General features: G+C 44.8%; 1 protein-coding gene and 1 long non-coding RNA gene across 2 annotated transcripts; both read right to left on the reverse strand.

Annotated features, from left to right (window-relative positions):
* Nucleotides 1-3,287: 3,287 nt before the first annotated feature.
* LOC121851911 (NACHT, LRR and PYD domains-containing protein 3-like) lies at nt 3,288-10,704 on the reverse strand. The gene is made up of 5 exons (XM_042345991.1): nt 10,655-10,704; nt 8,576-8,742; nt 7,929-8,100; nt 7,775-7,840; nt 3,288-5,080 (listed from the first exon to the last, which is right to left on the reverse strand). The coding sequence occupies exons 1-5, from the start codon at nt 10,695-10,697 to the stop codon at nt 3,288-3,290; spliced, it is 2,241 nt and encodes a 746-aa protein (XP_042201925.1). The 5' UTR covers nt 10,698-10,704.
* Nucleotides 10,705-10,710: 6 nt separating this feature from the next.
* LOC103172685 lies at nt 10,711-21,451 on the reverse strand. Its single transcript, XR_006086011.1, has 4 exons — nt 21,371-21,451; nt 19,933-20,009; nt 17,223-17,303; nt 10,711-10,823 (listed from the first exon to the last, which is right to left on the reverse strand). It is a non-coding gene; the product is annotated as an uncharacterized LOC103172685 (long non-coding RNA).
* Between the last annotated feature and the right edge of the window lie 536 nt (nt 21,452-21,987).

The raw sequence follows: 21,987 nt of genomic DNA on the forward strand, positions 1-21,987 counted from the left end.
TGTCTCTTACGCTGTCTCACCATCTCTCACTCGCTCTCTCTCTTTCTCTCTGTATGTGTGTGTGTCTCTCTCTGTCTGTCTATCCGTGTCTCTGTTAGTCTTTGTGTCTCTGTGTGTGTATCTCTCTCTGTCTGTCTGTCTCTTTTTGTCTGCCTCTCTGTCTGTCTCACTCTAACCATCGCTCTGCCTTTCTCTCATTCAGTCTCTTCCTCAGTTTCTGGCTATGTCTTTCCCAGAAAACTCAGCCACTACATGTCTCTCTCTTTCTATCTCTCTCTCTCTCTCTCTCTCATTATTTCTCTCACTCAGCATCTCTTTCAGTCTCTTTCTGTTAGTCCCTCTATAAATCTTTCTGTTTCAGTCTCTCTCTGTGTCGCTGTCTCTCTTACAGTGTCTCTCAGTCTCTGTCTCTCTCAGTCTCTCTTTCTGTCTTTTCCGCAAAACACACAGTCACTACCATTTGTAATATACATTCTGGACAGTCTCTCACAGTCTCTGTCTCTCTCTGTCTATCTCTCACAACTTTGTTCTCTCCCTCGTAGTCACACTGACTCAGTCTTTCTTCCTCTCTGTCGCTTTCTCTTTCTCTCTCAGTTTCTCTCTCTCAGCATCTACCTTTCTCTCCGAGTCTCTCTCTGCCAGGGTCACTCTCTCACTCTCACTATCTGTCCCTTGCTCTATCTTTCTCTCTCTAAGTCTCTCGCTCTGTGTCTCTCATTCTCATTCCCTCTCACTGCCTCGCTGCCTATCTCTCAGTATCTCTTTCTGCCTCTCTCTTTCTGCCTGTCAGTCTATCACTCTCTCTCTCTCTCAGTCTCTCTTTCAGTGTACCTCACTGTCTTTCTCTCTCTCATTGTGTCATTACCTCTCTCTTTTCATCTCCCACACTCTCTCTCCGTCTGTTGCTGTTATTCTCTCATTCGGTCTCTCTCTCAATTTCTCTCAGTATCTCTCAGTCTCCCGCTCAATCTCTCCCACAAAACACACAGTCACTGCAAGTTATATTTCCACTCACAGTTTCTCTAAGTTTCTCTCAATCTGTTTATCTCTTAGTCTCTCTATCATTCCCTTTCTCTCAGTCTTTCTCTCCGTATTTCTCTCTCAGTATCTCTCTCAGTCTCTCTCTGTCTCACAGTCTGTCTCACTGACTTTTCCACAAACCACACAGTCACTACACATTGTAATATATTTTCTCCACAGTCTCTCTCATTCTCACTCTCTGTTTATCTATCCCAGTTACTTCTCTCTCTCTCGTAGTCATTCCCTCTCAGTCTATCTCTCTCGTTCTCGTAGTCTATCTCTCTCTTTCTGTCCTTCACTTTATCTTTCTCTCTCCCCGTCTCTCTCTCTCAGTCTCTATCGCGGTACCTCGCTCAATCTTTCTCTCATTCAGTCGCTCTCTTATTGTCTTTCTCAATCTCTCGCTCTGTCTCTCTCATTCTCACGATCTCTCTCTCTATCGCTCTATCTCTCCCAGTGCTTATCTGCTCTCGCTCTCAGTATCTCTTTCTGCCCACCACTCTCTCTCTCTCAGTCTACCTTGCTCTGCCTCTTTCCACCTCGCTCAGTCTCTTTCTCTCTCGCAGTCACTCTCTCTCTCAGTCTCTCATGCTTTCAGAGACTGAGAGAGAAACAAATGTGTAGTGACTGTGTTTGGCAGGAAAGAGAGAGAAAGAGAGAAACAACGGAAAAGGCAGAGAGAGAGAATGAGAGTCAAAGCAAGAGACAGAAAAAGAGACTGAGAGAGAATGAGAGGGAGACTAGGAGAAAGACTGTCAGCTAAAGAGAGAAAAAGGCAGTGAGAGATAGATATCCAGTGTGTTTTGTGGGAGAGACACACGGAGAGAAAGAGAGAGACTAAGAAAGAGAAAGAAAGAGGGGGAGAGACTAAGCGAGAATGTATATGTGTGTGTACTGCGAATGTGTGCTTTGTGGGAAAGACAAAGAGACTGATACTGTGACAGAGAGAGAGACTGAGAGAAAAACTGGAAGAGAGAGTGAGAGACACAGAGAAATACTGATAGACAGAGACTTAGAGAAAAAGACAGGTAGAGACGGACTGAGAGAGAAAGATAGACTGACCACGAGAGAGACTGAGAGAGAAGATATTATAAAGTGTAGTGACTGCGTGTTTTGTGGGCGAGACAGAGAAACACAACCGTTTGTGGAGACATTGGTAGCTGGTGTGTGAGATAGTATCTGATAATAATAATAAGTCTTGCATTTGTTACAGCACCTTATCTGCACAAACATCTTAACATGTTGTGCTGCTGGGTTTGCAAAGAGCGGGGATGTCCCCAATGTCTGGTCCTGGCAGCAGCACAGTTTGCGCTGGTTCTATTCCAGCAGCACTGAAACCCTCAGTCAGTTTGTAACTGAGGCTAATGCCTTGGTTTATGCATCCCGGTCTGTAATCACCAGGTTCAGGCCAATGTTATGTCTCTTTTCTCTCATTCTCCACAGACTTTAAATCCAGAAAGAGACCTCTGTGGCCAGGAAAGTTCAGGAGCTGGAAATGGAGACTCTTCACCAGGGCCAGGGGAACCCACACCTGTCAGATTGATGTCAGGCTGAGCGAGATGTGTTTGGTGTGAAAAATATTGTAACAGAGTTAGAACCAATGTACTGGAGAGCGGGTGTGGCTGCCTCAGGATAAATGGGATGGCCAAGGGCTTGGAAGGTCTCATAGCACTGGAATGCAGCATTGGGGGAGGTGCTGCTGCCGGGAGGGGAGGACACAGGAGGCCTCGGGCCTAAACACATGGGTCAAGGGGCGTGAGATGTAGAGAATCTCAGAGTGTTAGAGATTAGAAGCATTGCCATTTTCAGAGCCTCTGGTGTCAGGAGAAACACGTCCTGCACGAATGAACTGGAAAAACTGAATTCCGTCTCTTTGTACAAATTCCTTTCTGTTTGAACTGGTTTTACATTATAATATTATCAATAAAAATGGGAGTCAGGAAACAATCTCTGCCCAATAACATCAGCAATCTGGGAATATCACCCAAGGGCTCAGGGTGTTGAGCAGCCAGGGGTGTAGGGGAATGTCAGCCATTCACCTCCCATTCCCCCAGGGCAGGATTGCGGTGTGTGACGGCCATCACTGTTTCCACCTGCTGTGCAGTAGCATTCTCCCATTTATCCGCTGGTGTTTAATGTCAGTAACATCCTGGAGAATGGCTTTGATTGTGCTGTGTGACAGCCATCACTATGTCACTCATTGTTCCCCCTGTTAGAATGGGTTTGAAAAAAGAATAATAAGAACAAAATTTATAAACAGAGTAAACTTACTGCAAATCCTGACACTTGTGCAGAGCAGGAACCAGACGCTGGAGTCCCTCATCCTGAATGTAGCAGTTCCTCAGATTCAGTAGTTTTATTGTGTTACACAGTCCAATGGCCTGAGACAGCACAACACAGTCTATCGGTGTCAGTCTGAATGCTTTCGCTGAAGAGAAGTCACCAAATGTCAGTGTTTGTACAGAGCCCAGTGAGAGCTGTGCCAGGGCTTGATTCTGAGACTCAAACAGGTAGTGTAGTGTGTTCAGCAGCTTCCTTTTCGCAGTGACAGTGTCTGTGTCTTTAATCTGAGCTTTAAACTTCTCCTTCAGCCAATCGATCACCGCACGGGTTGTCTGATGGACAAATGGCCCCAGAAACTCCTCCAGTGGCTGAGCTGCCCGTGGGGAGGAGAGACCAGCAACAAAGCGCAGAAATATCTCAAACCGGCCGTCCTCCTCCCTGTGAGCTTTATTCAGGTGTTTCTGCAGATTTCCTGGATTTGGAGACAGGAACTGAGCGAGTGCGGCTACAAACTCCTGGATGGTGAGGTGCGGGAATGTGTAGACCACGCTGTGCTCTGAAGACTCTCTCTCCACAAGTTCCATGAGAAACCCAGAGAGGAACTGGGAAGGCTGGAGGTTATATTTGATCAGATCTTCATTATTAAAGACAATGTTTCTCTGGGAGACTCCAGTGAAGGCCATCTCACCAATCTTCAGCATCACATCACGGGGGCTTTCCATCTTGACACTGTGATGTGTTAGAATGTGGTAAATATAATAGGAGAAGAGTTGTGTGACTGTCTTGGGAACTCGCTGTTTGTTGCTGTGTTTCCGTGTAAAGAAGGGACCCAGAGACAGAGCGAGGATCCAGCAGTAGGACGGGTTGTAACACATGGTGAACAGGAGCTCGTTCTCCTCCACATGGCTGTAAACAGCAGCCGCCATCTCCTGATCCTCAAAGAACTTCTGAAAATATTCCTTTCTCTCTTCCCCCACAAATCCCAGGATTTCAGCCCAGACACTGATCTGAGCCTTTTCCAGTAACTGTAATGCAGTGGGGCGGCTGGTCACCAGCACTGAGCAGCCTGGCAGCAGCTTGTTCTGTATTAAACTGTACACAATGTCAGACACATCACAGAGGAATTCAGGGTCTGTGCACCTACGCTGAGGCTCTGTGTCTCTCCGACTGTCAGCGAAATCAATCCTTGTCCTGAATTCATCCAAACCATCAAATATAAAGAGCAATGTCTCTGGGTGTTTCCACAGCTCATCCAGAACATTCCTGAGGTAAGGATACTGCTCCACGATCAGGTGGTTCAGCGTTGTTCTGTCGTGAAGTCTGTTTAGGTCTCGGAATTTAAAAACAAATACAAAGTGGAAGTGATGATAGATTTTGGCTTTGGCCCAGTCATGGACAATCTTTTTCACCATAGTTGTTTTTCCAATTCCAGCAACTCCACTGACTACTGCGGAAATCCCTGTGGGAGAGTCAGAACTGCTTCCGTGAGAAGTAGGTAAGTTGCTTCCTTTTGAGAAGCTGCTATGGAATAGTTTATCAGTTCGGATTTTTTCCAGCTCTCCCCGGAGTTGCTTCTGTCTCCACTCCTCGTGGTTTCTGCCTCTCGCCAGCAGCTCATGTTCTACCAGTTTCCGGTGACGGAGATCAGAAATGATTGTTAACTCCGTGTAGCTATCAACCAACTGAAACGTCCTCACCTTCTCCTTTATCAGGATGGTCTTCACTTCTAGTTTCTCACATTGTTTCTGTAACGTCTCCTTGTGCAGTCGCTGAATAGCTTCATGTGGAACAATAATCAGTCAGAGAGAAAGTTGAGAAATTATTTAGCATTATTAAAAAGAGACATTTAGTTTCCGTTAAGGGGCTTTGAAAGAAGGACTATATTCCAAAGCGCTGCATACGACTTACTTTAAAGTGTGGTGACTGTGTTTCTTGGGCAGATGCAGCAGTCAGGTTGCAGAAAGCAACAGCAGCCACAAGTAGCCGGAAAGTGTGTGACTACATTTATTTGAGGGATTGTTGGCCAGGAATCCGGGAGAGAGAAATTCCAATCTCTTTTCAAATAGTGCCGCTGGATCCTTAACATCCACCCGAATAGGCAGAAGGGATCTCAGTTTCATGTCCAAATGACGGCATCGACTGCAATGCAGCACAACCCAGAATGGCACTGGAGTGTCAACATATCCTGTTCAGGAACACAGGAACAGGAGTAGGGCATTCAGCCATCGAGCCTGTTCCGCCATTTAATTAGATCATGGCTGATCTATATCTTTACTGGAAATTCAAATCAAATTTCCTGCTTTCTCCCCGTATCCTTGAATACCGCGACCTACCAAAAATCTGTCAATCTCTTTCTTGACGGAGTGGATGGATCCAGCATCCTTGATCTTTTGGGGGAGAGAGTTCCAGATTTTTAACACCCTTTGAGGGAAAAAATGCTTCCTACTTTCACTCTTAGATGGTCTGGTTCTACGTGTTAGAATATCCTGCTTGATTTGCATTCCCCCAACACAGGAAATAGCTTTCTGCATATACTCTATCAAATCCCTTTATCGCCCTGAAAACCTCCATAAAATCAGCCCTCAATCTTCCAAACTCGAGGGAATACAATCCAAGTTTAAGCAGCCTTTCTCGTAACTTAACCCCTTTTGGCACAGTAACATTCTGGTGAATCTGCGCTGCAGCACTTCCAAAGCTAATGAATATTTCCTGTAGTGTGGTGCCCAAAACTGAACGCAACAACAACAAAACTACTTTTACAGAGTGCCTTTTACGTCGTTATCTTTACTAATTGAAGTGTCCTGCTTCTCCCAGTCTATGTGAAAAATAAAATCTCCCATTATAACCACGTTGTTTTTGTACATACCACCCTGATTTCCGTATTTATATATTGTGAACTGAAACCCATAACTCTGACTCCAAGACAAGAGGGACACAAACTGAGCTGAACAAACAAGGGGTAAACAATCTGAATTACATTGTTAATAATAATAATAATAGCAATAATCCTTGATTTGATATAACGCTTTTCACGTCTGCTAGACGTCCGAAAGTGCTTCACAGAATATACTGCAAAGTGAATTGACTTATACTTGTGGACAAACGCAGCAGTCAATTGCGCACAGCAGTATCCCGCAAACAGTCATGGATTGAAAATGACCGATTGAACAGTCATGGATTGAAAATGACCGGCGTGTGGAGTAAGGAAACTTGCCCAAGGTTCCGCGCCGCCTGGATTTGAAATCAGATCAGAACATTCAAACAATCGTAGATTTTCAGGGCATTATATGATGAATGTGTGACTTCTTGTGGGAAAGATCATTCCAAAGTAATATTTGCTGAAATGATTTAAGAATTAAATAAGAATCATTCCCCTCACTCCTCATCTCCCTTCTCCCATCTTCCTTCCTCTGCATACTATCCCTCCCTTCTATCCTCCCCCCTTCATACTCGCATCTTGTCGTCCCTCCATACTCAGTTCTCACCTCCATATTCCCCTCCCCCCTCCGTACGCCCCTCCCCACTCCATAAGCCCCGTCCCCTCCATACGCACCTGTCCCCTCCATACACACCTGTCCCCTCCATACACACCTGTCCCCTCCGTATTCCCACATCCCCTGCATACTCCCCTCCCCATTCCATACACCCCTCCATAGTCCCCTCTCCCCTCCAAACTCCCCTCTCCATACACCCTCTCCCCTCCATACTCCCCTCTCCCCTCCATACTGCCCTCTCTCCTGCATACTCCCCTCTCCCCTGCATACTCCCCTATATGTTCCCCTCTACCCTCTATGCTCCCCTCTCCCCTCCATATGCCCCTCACCCCTTCTTACGCCGTTTACCCCTCCATAATCCCCTCTCTCCTCCATAATCCCTCTCACCTCTATAATGCTGTCTCGCTTCTATGTTCCCCTTCGCCTCTCCCCTGCATACCGCCTCTCCCGTTCATATTCATCTCTCCTCTCTCCTCCATGCTCCCCTCCATGCTGCCCTCCATGCTCCCTCCGTGCTCCCCTCAATGCTCCCCTCGCAACTCCATTCTCCCCTCAATGGTCCCCTCCATGATCCTTTCGCCGCTCTATGCTCCCCTCTCCGCTCCATGTTCCCATCTAGGCTCCACACCACACTGTATGCTCCCCTCTTCCCAGCAAGCTTACCTGAACCCTGCAAGCTTCCCTCTCCCGTGCATGATTACCTGTCTCCTCCATGCTCCCCTCTCCGCTCCATGCTCCCCAACCCACTTCATACTCCCTTCCCCACTCCATACTCCCCTCTCCCCACTCCATAATCCACTCTGCCCACCATACACCCCTCTCCCCAACATACTCCTCTCTCCACTCCAATCTTCGCTCCCTCCTCCCACATCCTCCTTCCCCTCTCCTTGTTTGTATTTTCTGGATATCATCAGTAAATGGTAAACTGTGTATTTCAGAAGTGATTGACTGGTTTGTATGTTGTCCCTGTCACATACCTTTTAGATCACTGGAGACGTCTGATACACTTCGGTCAATGGTCACTTCATGCACTAGTCTGGCACCTGTTTGAATAGAGTTAATATTATTAAATTGAAGGGATGGTGTCTCAGTTAGATGTGAATGGAAGCACAGAGAAACATCACACATTACCTTGTTGCTGTATTTCCGTCATGATTTTGTTCAGTTTGGGCAACGTTGGCCTCATTTTCACAAAGGATTCCCACATCACTCTCCAGGCCTCGGAACCTTTCACAATCACCAGATTCAGAAGAAATTTGGAGCTTTGTCTCCTCTGCCCACTGTGTGTGTGCTCGATGAGTTTCTGCGTAGAGTGAGCATTAATGTATTGAAGATGATGTGAAACATGAACAGTGACAATGATCAGCAATACCGAGCTCCATTGACGGTTTTGCTGGACTTGCTTTCTCTTCCATCCACAAACTGCTTTCCTCTGTGACCACGACTTTTAACATCTGCCCTCCCCGACACTTGCCAAATCCAGCTCGGGCTCTAACTTCAACTGTCCAGTGCCTTTTACTTCCTCGCCATGTGAATGGTGTTAAAAAAATGCAAGCTTTTGTTCTCAGTTTTTTGGCCGTACAGACACCTCTTACACTGCGCTGCACTGATCCATGACATACATATAGCGCATGTCCTGTATTTTAACATAACTGGTTGCATAAGCTGTTTGTTGCTATCTGTTGAATTTATGAAAAAAGCAGCACATGAGCCGTGCAGACTGACTTGATGAAATTTTAACAAATGAAAGGGAGTGTTACAGTCTAACTCAAACCTACTTTGTGCTCATGGGGGCTGAAACATTTCTTCTGTCTGAGCCCTGAGCTGATGTCCTCCACGCCTTCTTCAATGGCCTGTTCTAATCTGTCCCGGTAGAACTTTGTCAGTCTGTGCAGCTGGTAATCGTCGTACAGAGCCAGAGTCTCGATGAATGATGTATTTGTACCTGTTAGCAACCAATAAAAACGTTAGTCAGACATTATTTGACTCTTGTTCCTCGAAACATGTTTCGGAAAATATAACTATGTTGATCGTTACAAAAGTCCTGAATAAACAGTTGGCCGAAAACATCATTTAGTAGCTGACATCAGACACCTGTCAGCCTGGCTCAGTTGGTATGACTCTCGCCACTGAGACAGAGGTTTGTGGCTCAATCTCCACATATGGATTTTGTCCTCATAGACCAGCCTGACAATCCCCTGCAGGAATCCTCGCTGGTTCTTTTGCCAATTATCTTAAATCTGTGTCCGCTGGTTACCGATCTACCCTCCAGAGGAAAGAGTTTCTCCAGCTCTACTCGATCAAAACCCTTCTTAATTGTGAACATCTCTCATTGATCTATTAAGTTGAATACATTCATACTAGAGTCAGAAGCTTTCAGGTTAAAGCCCCACAGTGGGAATTGGAATTCCTATCCTCTCTAGGCAACAGGTGTGGGGGTTTAGCAAGTTGGAAACGTAGGGAGGTGCAGGGACATACAGGGATTTAAAAACGAGGGAGAGGATTTGAAAGTCGATCCTTTCGGAAATTGGGAGCTAGTGCAGCCTGGCAAGAACTGAAGTGATTTGGATCCTTTCTTTTCTGTGGTTTAGCATCCGGATGGCGGAGTTAATACTACTACTAATATTAATAATCGTTGAATTTGATATAGCGCTTTTCACATCGGGAGGACGTCCCAAAGCGCTTCACAGAACACACGGTAAAGTGAATTGACTGTATATTTGTGGGCAAACGCGGCAGCCAATTGCGCACAGCAATGTCCCACAAACAGTCGTAGATTGAAAATGACCAATTTATTATTGTTTTTGGTTTTGGAGGGATTATTATTAGGCTCTGTGTGGAGTAAGGAAACTTGCCCAAGATTTCGCCCTCTGCCTGGAATTGAACTCAGGTCTCTTGCTTGCAAAGCGAGTGCTCTTACCACTGAGCTACAGGACTCCAATAATGAAATATTGTTTATGGTGGAAGTAAGGAGACCAGCAGGGAGGGCATTCGAAATGTCCAGACGAGAGGTGGCAAAGGCGTGGATGAGGGTTTTGTCTGCTGCGGATGTGAGGTACGAACAGAGGCGGGTAATGTGGCAGAGGTGGAAAAACAAACTGTCCTAGTCAGGGAACGGATGTGGCGACGAAAAGAAGGCTACGGAGAGAACCTGACACCTAGTTTGCGCACGGGTAAGGTGTGTTTGTGGGAGAGCCCGAGGAGTTTGAGGTGTTCGGAGCCACATGAAAGAAGACGTTGGCGGGAGCCAAAGTGTATGGCTTGGAAGGATGGATGGATCTTGCTGACGTTCAGCTGCAGGAAGTTTGCACTCATCCACGCCATGATGCCCGTCACACAAACTGACAAAGCATTAGGGGACTGGGAGTTGCAGCTGGAGTTGAAGGAGGAAGCGGTGAAGTAGATTTGTCTATCATACATGTGGGCTGTGTTCACTTTACACACAATGGCTTTGGTTTGCAACTTTAGCAGGAGCTGATTTTGAAGCATATTATCCCCCAGGAATGATCTTCCACCACAAGACCTAACCATGTGCCGGTCAGGCTGGTATGTCACTGCAAGGCCTGCCCATGTGGCAGGTTGGATGTATTTTCACTGCAAAACCTGCCCACGGGTCAGTCAGTGTGGTCTGTCATCATCAGCGATTGGTTCATGAACCGTCCAACATGTCCCTGATCTTCCATTTCACAAATTGGGAACTTGCTCAACCCCAATAGATATTGACTGATCTTTCCTTTCCAAAGTGTGTGAGATGACTATACGTGATTTTGTTTAAAAGTACTTAATAAGCCCATTACATTTGTTCATCATCATCCCTTTAAAATTTTCCTCAAATTCAGTTAAAGAGAAGCCATTACCTGTTGCTGTTTCGCAGGGGGCTTGATCCACATCTCGAGTCATTCCATTGCCCTCTGCACTGGCATTTGGTTCAGTCTCCGTGGAGGCCATCTCACTCCAATCTCCCAAAGTGGTGGAACCGATTCACAACGTAGTTGGGCAACACCAGATGTGGTCGCTGTTTCAGTCCTGCCAGATGTACACATGCTAAGTACTGGTGATGGTGACCATTTAATTGAATCATCTGTTTTCTCGTGGTTCTGTGTCTCAGAAATATGTTTCCCTTTTCCCAACAATGTTCAAAAATCCCCTCAATTGCTGCTAAGTGCAGCCTAGTTTGTAAGATTTGCGACAGGTGCTGAGCGTTTTTAACAGTTGCAAGACTAACAGGGAATCCAGACGTGATCTCTCAGGCAAAAACACCAGTTTAGCATTTCTAATGGACTGTCCTTCTTTCTCACAATTAACATTTATCCTACAACGAAATAAATTGCAAGAGTATCGTCATGATAAATTCAGCAATTAAGTATATTCAGGTGTCTTACTCAATTGTAGTTAGGCGTAAATGTACTGACGTTTCTTGCATTTGCTTTCTTTCAAGTTAGGAAGATGTCTCAAAACACTTCCCCGCTTACGGCGAATTATAGTGAATCTGTATTTTGTAGGTGAATACAGCAGCAAATTTCACAGAATCATAGGAAACAGAAGGAGGCCATACAGACGATTTCGTCTTTGAAAAGATCTACCCAAATCAAAGCCACTCCCCCGCTCTCTCCCCATAGCCATGCAAATTTGTCCTCCCCAAATAATTATCTACTTCTCTCTACTTCTCTAGAATCGGCTTCCTCCACCCTTTCAGGCAATGTATTCCAGATCCGAACAAAATTCTCCTCCCCTCCCCGCTGCTTCTTTTAACAATTATTTTAAATTGGTGTCCTCAGGTTACGACCCACCCGTCAGTGAAAATTGTTTCTCCACTATCGAATCATTTCATCATTTTGAAAACTTCTATTAATTCTCCACTAAACCTTCTCTGTTCCAAGGAGAATAATCCTAGCTTCTGTAGCCTCTCCTGATAACTGAAGTCCATCATTCCTGGTCTCCTGCTGTAAATCTCCTTTGCACCCTCTCCAATCCATTGACATCCTTCCTAAAGTGTGGTGCTCATCACTCATCACAATCTCTAGCTGAGGCCTAACCATTGTTTAATAAATGTTCATCATAACTTCTTGTCTTTGTATACTATGCCCCTATTTATCAAGCCTAGTATGCTGTATGCTTTCCTAACAGCATTATATACCTGTCCTGCCAGTTTCAAAGATTTACTTATATGAACCCCAGTCTCTTTTTTCTTTCACCACCTTTAAAATTCTACCATCTATTTTATATTGCCCCTCCTCATTCTTCCTCCCAAAATGTATTACTTCACATTTCTCCACAGTAAGATGTATACGTCACGTGTCTGCCCATTTGACCAGTCTATGTGTCCTTATATTCAGCTACGATCCTCCTCACTGTTTGCTACCTTTCCGAGCTAAGTCTCAACTGGAAATTTGGAAATTATACTCCTACACCAAAGTCCAGGTTATTTATGTAGATCAGAAACAGCAGTGGATCCAATACCGACCCATGGGGGATACCGGTGAACACATCTCTCTCAGCTTTCTGTCTCCAAGCCAGTTCTGTATCAATGCTACTGCTGTGCATTTGATACCGTGGGGTTCCATTTTGCTTAAAAGTTTCTTATGTGGCACTTTACCGAACTCCTTTGAGAATCCATATAAACTACATCAACTGCACTACCTTCATCCACACTCTCCAATCGTTCATCAAAAGACTCTATCGGGTTCTTCAGGTCCGATTTGTCTTTAATAAACCAATGTTGACTGTCCTTTATTAACCCATACTTTACTAAGAGAAATGTTATATTATCCCGGATTATAGTCTCCAGACGTTTCCCTCCCACTGACGTCAGTGTGACTGGCCTTGTTTAACATTCTTTCCCGGGTTTTTCCTGGCATTCACGCTTACCCAGTCCAGCTCCATGCCACCCGCAGAGACAAAAACACACACTTCTCCAGATCAGCCCCATGCCACCAACACATATTTCCTCAACTGAGCACCATGTCATCAATAATAATAATAATAATCCTTGCATTTAATATAGCGCTTTTCATATCGGGAGATCGTCCCAAAGCGCTTCACAGAACAAACTGTTAAGTGAATTGACTGCATATTTGTGGGCGAACGCGGCAGCCAATTGCGCACAGCAATGTCCCATCAACAGTCGTAGATTGAAAATGAACAATTTATTATTGTTTTTGGTTTTGGAGGGATTATTATTAAGCTCTGTGTGGAGTAAGGAAACGTGCCCAAGGTTTCGCCCTCTGCCTGCAATTGTACTCACGTCTCTCACTTGTAAAGCGAGTGCTCTAACCACTGAGCTACAGGTCTGCACTAATCAACACTGATACACATTCACATCTATAACCCAGCATCTTGCCACCAACACTGACACAGTCACACTTTACCAGCTCAGCCCTATGCTACCAACACTGACACACGCAGAAATGTCTAGCTCAGCACCATGTAACCAACTCTGACACACCCAATTCCCCAACTCAGCCCCATGCCACAGACACGAACGCACACTTCACCAACTAAACTGCATGGCACAGACACTGACACACACTTCACCAGCAAAGCCCCATAGTATCCTCAACAACACTAAACCACACACACTTCACCAGCTCAGCACCATGGTGCCCTCACCAACACTGACACCAACACACTTCACAGCTCAGCCCATGGTGCCATCACCAACACTGACACACACATCACCAGCTCAGCTCCATGTCACCAACAATGACATACACAAACTCCATCAGCTCAGGCCCGTGGTATCGTCACCAACGCTGACACACAAAGATAACCAACTCAGCTCCATGTTATCAACAATGACACACATATACCCAACAACTAACCCCCAAGTCACAACACTGACACAGACAAACACTTCACCAGCTCAGCCCCATACCACCAACACCGACACACACACACCCTTCAACTCAGTCCCATGCCACCAACACTGACAAACACACACATACTTCACCAGCCAGGTTGTCACATGTTGAACCTGGATATCCCACTCCACACTACCATTGCCTACAGTTCCCATGCCCCTAACTCTTGTCCTCTCTCTCTTTCTTTCTTTAAATCCATTTCAGACTTTCTCTCTCTGCTGTTGAGTCCACCTCAAATCCTCGTGGAGTCCTGTAGCTCAGTGGTTAGAGCATTCGCTTTGCAAGCGGGAGACCTGAGTTCAATTCCAGGCAGCGGGCGAAACCTTGGGCAAGTTTCCTTACTCCACACAGAGCCTAATAATAATCCCTCCAAAAAAAAACAAAAAAAAATTGGTCATTTCAATCTACGACTGTTCGTGGGACACTGCTGTGCGCAATTGGCTGCCGCGTTCACCCACAAATTTCTAGTCAATTCACTTTACAGTGTGTTCTGTGAAGCGCTTTGGGATGTCCTCCCGACGTGAAAAGCGCTATATCAAATGCAAGGATTATTATTATTATTATTATTATTATTATTACTTGTACTTGTGCATGCATCACCCCCCTCCGCCCCCACTCTGCATTTTGTGAAATCTAACAGCTTCTTCTCCTTCCTCCACACAAACACATCAGAGCTTCTTCTTGAAACTTCTACTTTTCACCATCTACATGCTCCCCTCTGTTGACATAATCCAGAGACGTGGATAGCACTGACATATGATATGGAGGAAACACAACTCTACTCTCCACCATAGACTCGGGTACCATTACTGCTCTAACTGTAAGACATCAAATGCTGATTGATATCTATCTATCTTCAGTTGAATATTGTCAAGAGGGAGGCTCACCTGTTTGAGTCCTGACAGTGCCTACTGACCCTGGGTATTGACGGCATCAATCTGCATCAAAGCTAAATTCACGTTTCTGAGCCAATGAGAAGAACATTGTCTTATTGCACCTTAACTGTCCTTTAATCCGTGTAACCTGGCTCTCACTCATTCTTGGATTTCGGTCAACTCTATAATATTGCTTACCTGCAGCTACACATCTTACACCCCCTCCCCTGGGGTGTCCAAGTACATATATACATCTTTATTATATTGGGGCCAGGCTTTATGAACACTTACTCAATGGCATTCAAAAACGTCTCTACTCAAACTGCAGACCTTAAAAAATGGCAGCTTTCTTGCGATCCTGCACCAGGCACTATATCTGTATCATTATGTCCTCCCGACACGAATGGCGCTGTACAAATGTGATCTTGTATTGCACTACCATTATCATCTCGCTCCACTCGTTCCTGTAGCATTTGGTTTGGTTGCCGGGTGTCTGGCACATGTACAAAATCATCACGGTGATTGAGGATATCCAAACCAGACAGAGAATGCTTCCGCCCACCAACATATCCAACACGCTTTGCTTAGAATGGAATGGCCCAGAGGCATATCTACTTTTAAACTTATCCCTGAAAGTATTAAACACAAATTGGCAAGAGTCAAAGCGTTGGTACCTCATTGGGTATGGTTATGGATAGGGGACATTGATGGAGTTTACCCAGCTCAAAATGTGTGGCTTGAATTTAGAGCACTGTTTAGAAAGCTTTTCTTACAGATTCAATTCAGATCCGTGTCCCCTTGTTTACATCTCTGCATGGATCGTCCATTCTATCTCTGTGATATTTTTCAAACCCATTGCACCAGCTGCTCTGTCCATTATGGCTCATGTACACTCTATGTCCTATGCCTGATGCTCCCGAACATCAATGGACAAGCTTTCATCTCCTCTTTCCCAAGTCTCGAACTCTACTCCTGAGTCGATTGGCATTGCACCTCTGACAACGCAAAACACCCCAAGTACTGCATTGGATTCTCATCTTAGACGATGTTACTTCAGTTCCAGACTTGTGTTTAAACCCACAGCTTTCTAACACAGATGAGAGAGTGCCAGCACTGAGCCAGGCTATCACATGCTGTACATTGCCCTGTAACGTGCAGATGGTGCTGAGTACCTTTACTAATCTCTTTTTTGAGCAATAAAACAATTCACTCTACCCTATACAGTTCATCTTACAATATGTATCTTGCACAGCCAATTATAGTTTAAGCGCTCTGGGACGCTGCCCTGCGTGAGCGGTGCTATATAACTGCAAGTTGTTGTTGTAGTTATTTCTCTTCCCCAACCACTCAGCTTTCTATCCATCATCAGACGAAAATCAGTGTGAGAGTCCCACCTGCAAATTCAACCTTTCCTTTGATGTATTTCAGCAACCTGCCTAATTCCACTGTTTTAAGTGCTTCAATCTCGTGTATGTACTCTTTGAACCCTCATTTAAGTAATAATCAGTGAAACGTTATCAATGCAAACAGGCAATGTTGCCTTTTATGGATATTTTCAGGTAATATAACTGGGTGTTGGACTCTAGACTTGGAATCAAAAAGATCAGTCAAGTTACACTGACCTCCTTAAAAGTCAACGACATGAGAGCCATCTTAACAAAATCATATTTGCTTATGGGGAAAGAGAACGAAAATGGAGGGATTCAGTCGAGAAGGTTATGGTTGAGCATCAAATCTGATTTTCCACACAGTGAAAGCTAGTGACCAACATTTCAGAAAGGTCCAGCTTTTCCTCACCATCTCCAGGTCCACAATAAACTGAAATTCTGTGTTACAGGGATGAACTTTAAACCAGCGTTAGGTATTCTGTGGAGCTTCAGCTACGAAAAAGGACGTCTCAGAGAAGACAAGGAAACAATAGCCAGAGCAACAATATAGCGTCCTTCACGTGGTAGGCATTTCTGTCACTTAAACAGCAGTGTGGTTGCTGAACTGAATATTATTTTGTCAGCTGAGGGTGTAGCACCCTCGAATACCCATCATCAAACAAAACAGTATTCAAACAACCATGAGATTTCCAAGCATCCCACCTACACATGGCAAATACAGAGATATATTTTACGAATTGAATGAGCATCCTCTCTCTGGAGGGTCCATCGCACTTAACTACTGCTGGAAAGTATTAGGTACAGGTTGGCAAGAGGCAAGGCTTGTGGGAGCCCAGGGTGTGTATTGGAGTAACTGCTGGAGTCTCACTAGCCAAACCGCAAGATGGAGGGATGAGATAGTGGCTCACAAAGGTTTCTGCTCAGCTCCTTACGCCAGTGTGGAAGGCAGAACAGGCCATTCAGCCCGTGCAGTCAGGCTGCTGCTAATATTCCACAGGAGGGCCCATCGTTGATCAGTAATATTTTGGATTAATCAAGTTCACGAGTAGATACTGGAGAACATTTCTCCCTCAAATGATGTCACGATGGTTAGTTAAATTAATCGAACAAATTACATTTGGTTTATTCCTTGATCACTGGCTCCAGCTTACTTTAATAGCAGTAAGCTTTCACTAACTACAAAACCACAACAAGTCGATTTATCTTGTGCTGTTCGCAAGGAGTGGCATCTCCAACCGCTGAAAAAGGGGAGTAACTTTACGGCTTTACTTCATCCACAATTAGAGCTAATGAGAGACTCACCGACTTGTCTCCCCACTGACTGAGCTCCGGTTCCTGCCTCTGGTTCCCGAGCCTCTCAGTGATGTGCTTCAGTGCTCTGGGCTGTACAGTAATAACACACCCTGATCACAGTCCAGCAGCTAATGTCTGGCAGTAAATCATAGCCAAGCCCTGTTCCCTAGGATATTTCCTTGGAAACTGAATGTTTACCTGCTATAAAAAGTTCCACTGGTCGGGGCTCAGATCCCAAAGCATCAATTTAAGACAGAGAGATCGCAAATTAGCAAATCAGGAGGTTTGGAGAATATGTTGTCCTACACATTTGGTTGTTGGGTTATGGAAAGCCCTGGCGGGAAGGGTGTTGAGGCAGAATCCAGATTGGTTTTCAAATCATCACTAGATACCGATCTAAATTGGGAGAACTATCTAAAACGCGATTTGGGAAAAGAGCAATGTAAATCGGACTGAAAGAATTGGCAAAAAAACAGTCACCACAGCCATCCTTCTTCTGTGCTGTTCGTCTCGATGTTTCTTTGTTCGTGGGTGTTGCTCAAAAGGTTGGATTCAGGGATTTTCTTAAAAAAAAACTATTTAGTAAAGGAAGGAAAAAATATATTGGATACGCCCTTTTTTTATTCTGATAAATGTTGTGAAATTTCTCTCATTTTCTCAGTTTCCTCTCAAACACTCTCTCTGTCCTCTCTCAATCATTGGCTCGCCCCTCTCGCTCCGTCTCACAGACACTCTTTCACTCTCTCAATTCCTCTCTCTCTCTCTCTCACTCTCTCTCTATATCCCCCACTTCTCCCACGCACGATCTCCCTCCATGCACACTCCTTTTCCCCTCTCAAAGTCTCTCTGTCTACGCTCTCTCGATAACTCACTCCTCCTTTTCTACCTGCTCTCTTTCACAAACACTCTTTCCTCGCACAATCTTAGTCAATTTTTTTCACTCTCTGTCTCCACTTTTTCCCTCTGTCTCCATGTCTCTGTTTCTTTCTCTCACCATCTCTCTCACTCTCACCCCTTTATGTCAATCACTTCCACATCACACACACTCTCTCACTCAATAGGTCTCTTGTCGTCTCTGCCATAGAGTCACTCACTGCCACTCTCTCATCGCTTTGCTTTTTCCCTCTCTTTCCCTCCCTGGCTCTGTTTCTTTCTCTCACCCCATCCTCTCTCTACCACTCTCGCTGATACAGAGCAATAGTTGGGAATCTGTTTTCACATCCATCATCAGACAAACACCATCGTGTCTTTGCCACCTCCCACTTCAAATATACATTTTGATTCATTTCAACAACCCGCCCAATTCAGAGCATCCTCTGCGCTCTCTACCTAATCTCCTGATCCTGATCTTTGAACCCCATTTGTGTAACAGACAGCGAAACGTTATCACTGCCAATGTGCAGTGTTGCCTTTTATGGATAATTTCAGTTAATGTAACTGTGGGTTAGGCTCCGGACTTGGGACCAGGAGGATAGTCCTTGAAAGTCAACAACTTGAGCACCATTTTGCCAAAAATCGGTTCCACTTGCGGAGAAAGAGAAAGAAAATGGCGGCATTCAGTCCGTTTGATTGTAGACTGAAACATAATTTAGTCTTAATTCCTCCAGGGTAAAGCAATTGAGAACCATTCAGCCTCTATAGCGTCTCCATATTCGGAGCAGGCTGGTCTCTCGAATTGGAGGGATGTGTCTTAAACTATCGTTGGACAAACTGCGCCCAACAAAAGAGACGTCTCAGAGGAGGAAATAAAAATAATAGCACCAACTGCAAAAGTGCCCTTCTCGTGGGTTGCAGCTTGGAGCATATCAGCAGCAGTGTGGTATCTGAGCTGAATTCTTTTGTCAGCCGAGTATCTGTCCCACCGAAAACCGATCAACAAACCGAACATGATCCAAAACAAAGCTGAGATTTTCATACATCCCAAACTACATATGGAAACTCCAGAGTTAGATGGCTGGAATGGAATGAGCACCATCCGTCTGGAAGGACCACTCTGCTCACTTAATTCGGAGAGAACTAGGAGCAGGTTGGCAAGAGTCAAGGCTGCGAAGACCAGAATGTGTGTTGGGGTAACTGCTGGAGTCCAACCAACCAAAACCGCAAGGTGGAAGGATTGAGGCAATGGCTGACAAAAGCGTCAGCACACTTCCTTAAGGTAGTGCAGAAGAGAACAACCAGGATAATCACAAATATAGAGGAATGAACTATGAACAAGGATGGAACAAGTTGAGGCTCTTGGATTCATAGATACATAGAAATTACAGCTCAGATTCGGCCCGATCGCCTGGCTGTTGCTTAAATTCCACATTAGTATGTTAACAATGGTTCAGATCAATCAAGTTCCCAATGGATTTCGGAGACCATTTATTTCTTAAACGGTTCTACGATGATTAATTCAAATAACAGCAACAACTTCATTGATATAGCGGCCTACACGCCGGACAGTGTGTCGGAGAATGTTGGAGTGGTGGAGGACACTATGTGTGAGGGAGGGAAGAGGTGACCGTAATCAAAGTCGTAAAGCGAGATCTTCCGTTTATGAAACAAATGATATTTTAACTCTCGCTCATTCGGTTACTCATGGTTTCTTTAATTACAATAAATGTTGCAGGAGCAACAACAACTTGCATTTATATGTTTTTTTCTCTCTGTGCGCTTACAACCTGGGATAATAGTATGACATTATTTCAGCCACAATCAGATCTAATAAGAGACTCACCTTCTTGTCTCCCCGCTGACTGAGCAGATGTTCCTGCCTTTGGTTCCCGAACCTCTCAGTGAAGTGGCTTCAGTGTTCTGGTAACAACAAACCCTGATCAGAGTCCAACAGCTAATGTCTGGCAGTAAATCATAGCCAAGCCCTGTTCCCTTGGAGATTTCTACAGAAACTCATGTTTATCTGATATAAAAGTCCTTCTGGTCAGAGTTCAATCCCTGAAGCATCAATTTCAGAGATTTAGCAAACTGGCAAATTGGGATGTTTGGAGAATTTGTTTTCCTGCACAGTTGGTTGCTGGGTTATGGAAAGCACTGGCGGGAATGATGTTTGAGGCAGATTCCAGATTGGTTTTCAGATCATCACTTGAAACCGATCTAAATGGAGTCAACTATCGAAAAAGGGATTTGGGAAAAGAGCAATGTAAATGGGACTGAAAGGATTGGCATTAAAATAGTCACCACAGCCATCCTTCTTCCGTGCTGTACATTTCGATGTTTCTTTGTTCGTGGGTGTGGCACAAAAGATTGGATTCGGGGATTTTTTTTTAAACAAACTGATCAGTACGGGAAGAAAAAAGCAAATTGGAGACGCCCGGTTTTATATTTTGTTCAATGTTGTGAAATTTTTCTCTCATTTTCTCTTTTTCTTCTCACACACTCTCTCTCTGTCCTCTCTCAGTCATTGGCTCCCCCTCTCGGTCTGTCTCACAGACACTCTTTCGTTCTCTCAATTCCTCTCTCTCTATCCCACTCTTCTCCCACACCAGCCCTCCCTCCACTCACACTTCCTTACACCTCTCAAGGTCTCTCCGTCTACGCTCTCTCGATAACTCACTCCTCCTTTTCTCCCTCCTCTCTTTCACAAACACTCTCTCCTCCCACAATCTTATTCACTTTCTTTCACTCTCTGTCTCCATATCTCTGTTTCTTTCTCACCACCTCTCTCCCTCTCACCTCCTTTCTGTCAATCGCTTTGCCCCTCACATTTCACTCACATTCTCACACACACTCTCTCACTCAAAACTATCTCTTCGCCTCTGTCGTGCAGTCACTCACTGCCAATCTCTCACCGCTTTGCTTATTCCCTCTTTCCCTCCCAGTCTCTGTTACTTTCTCTCACCCCATCATCTCTCTACCGCACTCTCTCTCTCCCTCTAACACACACACACTCCTTCTCACACTCTCAATCACTCACTCACACTTTGATTTTTCTTCCCCCCCCTCTCTCCCTTTCTCTATTTCTTTCACTCATCTACTCTCTCTCTCTCTCTCTCTCTATCATTCTCTCCCTATTCCTGTCAACCATTCTTCCTTCCAACCTCTCCCTCTCAATTCTGATGCGCACTCTATCTCTTCTATCCTCTCATTGCATGTGCTTAAAACCTGGAGTAACTTTACTGTTTTATTTCAACCACAATCAGAGCTGATGAGAGACTCACCAACTTGTCTCCCCACTGACTGAGCTGCGGTTCCTGCCTCTGGTTCCCGAGCCTCTCAGTGATGAGCTGCAGTGTTCAGGGCTGTACAGGTAATAAAACGCCCTGGTCAGAGTCCAGCAGCTCATGTCTGGTAGTAAATCATAGCCTCGCCCTGTTCCCTTGGAGATTTCCACAGAAACTCAATCTTTACCTGCTATAAAAGTTCCACCGGTCGAGGTTTAGTTCTTAAAGCATCAATTTAAGACAAACAGATAGCAAACTAGTAAATGAGGAGGTTTGGAGAATATGTTGTCCTGCGCATTTGATTGTTGGGTTGCGGAAAGCTCTGGCGGAAGTGGTGTTTGAGGCAGAATCCATATTGGTTTTCAAAACATGTCTTCATATCGATCTAAATGGAGTGAACTATCTACAAATAGATTAGGGAACAGAGCAGGGAAATGGGACTGAAAGAATTGTTATAAATGTGGCACCACATTCACCATACGCTGAATACTCTTCGTCGGTGCTGTACATCTATATAGTTCTTTGTTTGTGGGTTTGGTACCAAAGTTTGGCTTCAGGGATTTTTGAAAAACTAAACAGGAAAGGGAGAAATAAACTTATTGGAGATGCCATTT

The sequence above is a fragment of the Callorhinchus milii genome, unplaced genomic scaffold (genome assembly GCF_018977255.1).
Source record: "Callorhinchus milii isolate IMCB2004 unplaced genomic scaffold, IMCB_Cmil_1.0 Scaffold204, whole genome shotgun sequence".
Lineage (NCBI taxonomy): Eukaryota > Metazoa > Chordata > Chondrichthyes > Chimaeriformes > Callorhinchidae > Callorhinchus > Callorhinchus milii.